Below are 6000 nucleotides of genomic sequence, written 5' to 3'. Positions count from 1 at the left end.
CGTACTTAATGCATTCACCTTCAAGCGGTTCAATGCGAGAACCAAATGAACAATCTGGGCCACAAATCAGCGCTTTATGGAAAGAAACTCCGAATATCCAACTTGGCCCTGGATGTACGCGATATAATAGGTAGCTCCTCCTACCGATATGAAAAGTTAACTTAAAACATGTTTTAAAAGACTTTAAAGAACACCTTTTTTTAGACAATTCTTTTACTCTCGCATGCTTTAAAAACTTTTAACTTTATTTAACATTTAAGGGAAGAAAATGACACTTCTGTGTCTCGATAGTGCGGATTTAACCAAGCCTCTAGGGCGGATATGACAGTGATAAATGAAACAACACCACCTCGATGCAAACGACAGATAGGCTGAATCCTTGCTCTTTATTCTTGGAAAGGAAAGAGGGTAGAATCTTTTACCTCCTTGCAAGTGGTTTACGATCAACAATCGTATTAGACAGCAATAAAAAACGATCTTGTGCTTCTTCCTGACTTAAAGTTCGAATTCGTCTGCTTAATTGATAGATTGCCTCGCCAAAATTAATGCGTCCACGTAGATGGCAAGTGGAGAGTGTTGTAAAAGGAATATCTAGGATTCCGCGCTACGGTTCCGGTGTCAGTCAAATCGAAAGTGTAATGTTGCAGCTACGAACGGGGCTGCGGTGTCAGGTGTCTCCTCCTACGGTTGTAAACCGATCCATCTTACCTTTTATTAAGGCGTAACGCCAGGGACATCTCCTCTTGCCTACCGAGGACTTCAAACAAGGCGCGGTGCGGTGACGGACCGTTGGGGCACGGTGAGATTTTTAAATGACTGTGTTAAAGATCAGACATGGTGATTGCCAGCACTGTAAACCTTCAGACAGTAGGTGCGAATGCCTACCTTATTCTGGACGCCAAATTTTAACCCACAAACTGGTGTGTGGCAAAGTGCCAGAAGACGTTGGTCCTGCCGTGGCAACAGTTAAGTCAATTTTTTGTAATTTTGTCGAGTTAGTGCATTCTGGACTCGAAGTTAGCCTGTAGTTTTTGACTGGCACAGAGAAGTTGTAAAAAATACTTGAAACAGGCTGTCCTACGACGCCGCGACCACAATGGCAAATCATTTCATGCATTGTTAGCAGCAAACTTTACGAATGACAAATGTACTCTTCAGTCCCTGGAATTGCTTTTTTTCTTAAAGTCTTTTTTAGATCCCAAAGCACTCTGCTGACCTGAGTCCATGCAGTACCTATTCAACATCAGAATCGACGTCGCTGCTTTGCTTTGCCACACCCACATAACATTTGGAGCGCGGTCATAGGTCAGTTGTGATCCGCAAAATCGCTTAAATGTGAGTTTTTGTCACTTTTCTCCCTTATGGTACACATATAATCTGAAACATCCCATTCAGTAATAAAGAACAGACTTGCTACGCTTACGAATGTTGTCCCATGCACTAGTGAATCATTTTTTCGCCCTAAGTGTTAGAAAAGTCATTGTTGGTAAGAAGTAATACACAGTTGGCACACACATGTGGCGCACCGATTCTCCTATCGGAGCTCGTGTGTCACACATATGTGACGCACTTAGTTAAAGAATAAAATGCAACAGATTGAGGCCGAACACCAAGATATTGCAACTTTAATGGTTTTAAAGCTGCGGCAATTAACCTTTTTTTCCAGTTTTTTATTGTCTTTTCCCGAAAATGCCAGTCTTTTGTCATTAGCGTTGGATATAATCAGTCACTTTTCAGTTACCTAGTATCATTTTTGAAAGTATTAATTACGCTACATCGTAGCTTGTAAAGATTCTAACAAAAAAGAATTTGCTTATTAATAAGTATAATGATCCACTCAAGTTGCTACTTTTTCGTTTTCAATGAACGGAGTCACTTAGCCCCACGGATGGAATGACATTTGCATTAGTGACAAAGGTAGAGGGGGGCGAATTTCCGGCAGAAATCTTGCTTAAAGAAAAAAACGCTGGTTTATTAGGTGAGTTGGCATTTCATATGGGTAACTCCCACTGCCAACACACCGACAATCAAAGGAATCACCACGTAGGCCTTAAAACTCAGCATTTCATTGCCTCGGTTACGTCCTTCTAACTGCCCTGAGAGAGGTGAGAACATTCCACTCCAGTAAACATTTGATTCGATCGTCTTCTCCGGTGGTTGCGAAAGATATTTGGCCGAATTTTAAATAACTTTTCCAAGTTATAAATTGTAATGCAAAAAAAGCAGCAAGCAAACAATTGGAAATGTCATAAAGGCAAGATTTAACTTTTCCACCCGTGGATGTTCACCTTACAATTGGGGAAAAAAGAAAACGAGGGGGAAAGATGATTAAACTGTGAACATTACTTGCTGGGATGGCAATAAGATATTCCTTTGTTCTTGTTAAGAGTAGAACGGACTTTTTATCTAAATCTACGGTGCCTTTAGAGGCACCAACTTGAAGCTTGAAGTTACCTCTACCAGTTCGCTTTTCCACTTCCAACGGATTACCATTTTAGCAGGTCTTTGTTGGAAAAAAGTATTTAAGATTTTTTTCCTCTTCTTAGAGGAGACATTTTACACACGGGAATTCCCACTCTATAGGCCAACCGCGCTGTAAGGCTCTTGCCTTCTAATTGGAGTTTCGTGCCTTCAGTGTCTCTTTTTAGATCCGAGGACTAGTTTAAAGCAGGGCTTGTGAAATTGAGAAGCAAAAAATTAAAGAAACACACTCCCTTCGACGTTTGATATTTTACGAGCTTGGAAAATGGATCATACACTGACTGGATTAAGTCTGTGTTGTCGATGTCGCGAAAAAAGGTTGAGAGCGCTCTAGCGGGTACGCTAGTCGAATCTGAGGGGAAACACTTGCTCTAAAGTAGCATGAAGAAGGGGAATGCCCTACCTCCTGATCACAGTAATAAATAGCAATGTAGTTATCAATTATTTAAGGTTTTCTTTTTTTTCTACTTTTGGAAGATCTAATCAAACAAATTAATTAGTGGTAGCACTCCAGAGCACAAGATTGGCGGATGTAGGGAAGGGGGAAAGAGGGTGAGGGGAGAGGATTGGCAGAGAGGATGATGTGCCTCCAACAATCCTTCCGGTGTGATGCTTAAATGTGGTATCCAGCCGAGAGAAAATCACAATTTCTGATCGCTTGCGTACCCACTCGAGTCCACCCTGACGATCTAATGAGCACGTTGATATGAAAGTAGGCTGCTAGGTCACAAGATGATGATTCAAACTGTGGTACTTGAAGATCCTGCTTGGTCAAATATATTATTTGAACAAAAAATGTTTGTTTGTCTACATAGAGTGAGGCATTAATCAGTCGAATGGAAGAATGGCCAGTTCTAAGTGTTACAAGCCAGTCAAACTGAAACCATGGGATGGTAGGGAGGCACTACCCACCCCTCTCTCTTTCTCTTCTTTTTCTGAAGCATATTCCTCCAAGTTGTGTTTATTACCTTGCCCTAGCACCAGACGACCACATGATCCCGTGCGCCGTGAAACAGGCAACTGGAGGAATAAACTGTGCTATAAAAACTTGGGTGACTATGACTGAAACTCTTGCTTCTAGAAGAAAATGCGCAATTAATTTTAACGATATCAGCAATTTTCATTGGAAAAAAATTTTATAAGTTATAAAGCCTGTTAATTTGGAGATTAATTGAAGGGAGAATACTGGAATGAATCCCGTGGGAGAACAAATGAATTCGTAGTAAAGCGATGGAAATGACACCTCATCCTAGGCAAACCAATGTCAATCTTTCCCATTTTGATCTTTTTGCGTCACCGTCATAGTTGCCGCAATCCTCCACCCCTCCCCCACTCAACGATAGTAAACCATTAACTAATCCCTGTCCAGGTAACCGTGATCACTATGTCTCTCACCCCCCTTTAGTTACCAGGTTGCCAGAATGGGAAAAGAACGGGAGGAGGGAGACGGCGGAGCGATATTGATGGGGTAGTTGGTCCCCCTCCACATCTTTTCAGCCTAGAGGTCACTATAATGTCTTCCCCACCCATCTCTCCCTTCCCCGAATAGAGTAATTAAGTGAGTGGACTGATTGATAAGATTACGCAACCAAATACGAAAAACCCGAGGTCAGAGGTTACACAAAATCGAAACGGGGTTAGTGGGATGCATGACTGAATCTCTTCCAGAATGCTTAAGTGCATGCATTTTTAATTAACTGGTCACTCTTTAAAAGCATTTCTCGCTCAGTCTGTGACCAATTTAAAATGGGAATTTTTTAAGCGCCTATGTTGTTTAATAGCTGGAAAATTTGATATAGTAGGGCAGCAAAAGGTGATTATTGAGGTGGAGGTTCAGGTAATCAAATTTCATTCATTTTTGGGATGTCTCGTGGCCTTGGAATCAAATGAGGCAATGAATAAATGATCAACTCTACAGATTCTGTGGTCTCCACTGCTTCCTGCCCAGTCTTGGTGTCTTGTAGTTCTATCCATTAAACCTTCAAAGCATGAAGAATAAATGTAGCGCTTTCCCTCTTTTTCCCTTCACCCTTGGTCTTAAACTCCTCTACTGCGAAAAGTGCTAGGAGGAAGGCAATAAGTCCATTGTGGAAATGTAGATTTTTACAAACCATCAAATGCTTAAGGCGAAGAAGGGTCCAAACTCAGCCGTGGTTTCCTTCTCTACGAGGGTCGATGCCGTCCCCCCCCCGCTTGTCACCTGAGAGAAACCAAGAAGCTACGGGATCAGTGGTATGGAATGGTGTGAGCCGAGCCCCGTGCCATTGCTAGACTGATATTCATTCGCTCCTTTACTTGTTTCAGGAAGGTGAGGAATGCTTAAACAAGGTGGCAAATTGGCTTAATCATCGTGGCAATGTAGTAGAAGCCATTATCATAATTAAAAGTGGTTTACGGGAGAAGAGTAGAGTCACTTTACAAGGCGGCTACAAGCAGGTTGGTCGCTTGTGTACGGGTGGGTAGTTCTGTGTCAAGAAAATTCCACCACGATGTGAAAAACTTATTGGGACTTGCATCCCAGTTTGCCCGCTTACTCGACCACATGTCTTAACCGGCTTGAATGGTAAAGGTAACTTACAACGGTTCGAAAAACAGAAGTGCAATGTCATGGTGAATTATTACTTTACCTAACTTCTGTCAGTCCTCCTTCTCACTTTCACCATTCGTTGGAATTCATACGGAAAAGTTCCCTTGTAAACCTTGCGAATCAAAACAAAACAGACAGCTTTGAAGTGCAAATTGCTGGAAAAAGGTGGTTACAAGAAAGCTGCATGTGGGTGCCGAATATTGGCAGTGACCTGACTTCTGGCTGCCCTGAGTTTTGCTGGTGGTGGGTAAAGCGTTTGGTTGCCAGCACTTGGTCTCTTCTACTATGGCTGGATAAGATGGGAGTTATTTTCGGCAGATGACCACTAATGATGGTTTCTAGGCTTCATTTTCCATAAAATCTAGTCTCTTTTGCCTTTTTTGATTATATCTTATAAAGTTTTCTTCATTAGTGTGCTTGTTTTCAGCGTCACATATATGTGACGCCCTTAATTTATCAATTCATCCATGCTGGTCACAACAAATATTGACGCATATAGATTGCCTTAGTTGAAAATGGGAACCATTTTGGTTTGAGAGGGATGATCACACCCAGAAACAGTGAAGTATCTGGGCTGTGATTGCGGATTTTTCTCCGGAACTCTGGTAACCAACACACTAAAGATACCCTCCGTTCACAATATCTTTTCAATGTGAATCGCTAACATTAATGGGGCGTCTCTAAAACACCAATTTGAAAGATGAAAAGTCGTAGATAGCATTTTCTGCCAGTCCGTTTTAGGTAAAATCAGGTAGATAAATCTCAGCTGTTACTGCTTGGCTTTCAGAAAGTAGACAAGTTGCTGGTAAATATATGTATCTGCGGTCCACCGCGTCCGCACGAGGCAAGTAATCTTGCAAGGATAAAGTAATACTTGCCTTAAAAAGCAGTGTAATGAGTTCAATCATCCGAGGGTAGGTAACCATCCATCC

At 41.8% G+C, this 6000-nt stretch overlaps 1 protein-coding gene across 1 annotated transcript in view; it reads left to right on the top strand. All coding sequences in view use genetic code 11, as the record gives it.

Moving 5' to 3' along the window:
- Positions 1-1866, top strand: part of EGR_06126 (hypothetical protein) — a gene marked incomplete at both ends in the record, with an annotated part of 12274 nt that extends 10408 nt beyond the window's left edge. The window contains 2 exons of the mRNA XM_024495375.1: positions 1641-1759; positions 1807-1866. Of these exons, the coding sequence (XP_024350206.1) occupies positions 1641-1759; positions 1807-1866 (179 nt within the window). The remainder of the gene's footprint in view (positions 1-1640; positions 1760-1806) is intronic.
- Between the last annotated feature and the right edge of the window lie 4134 nt (positions 1867-6000).

Source organism: Echinococcus granulosus (genome assembly GCF_000524195.1).
Source record: "Echinococcus granulosus chromosome Unknown EG_S00051, whole genome shotgun sequence".
NCBI classification, from domain to species: domain Eukaryota; kingdom Metazoa; phylum Platyhelminthes; class Cestoda; order Cyclophyllidea; family Taeniidae; genus Echinococcus; species Echinococcus granulosus.
This window is presented reverse-complemented; position numbering and strand designations above follow the sequence as displayed.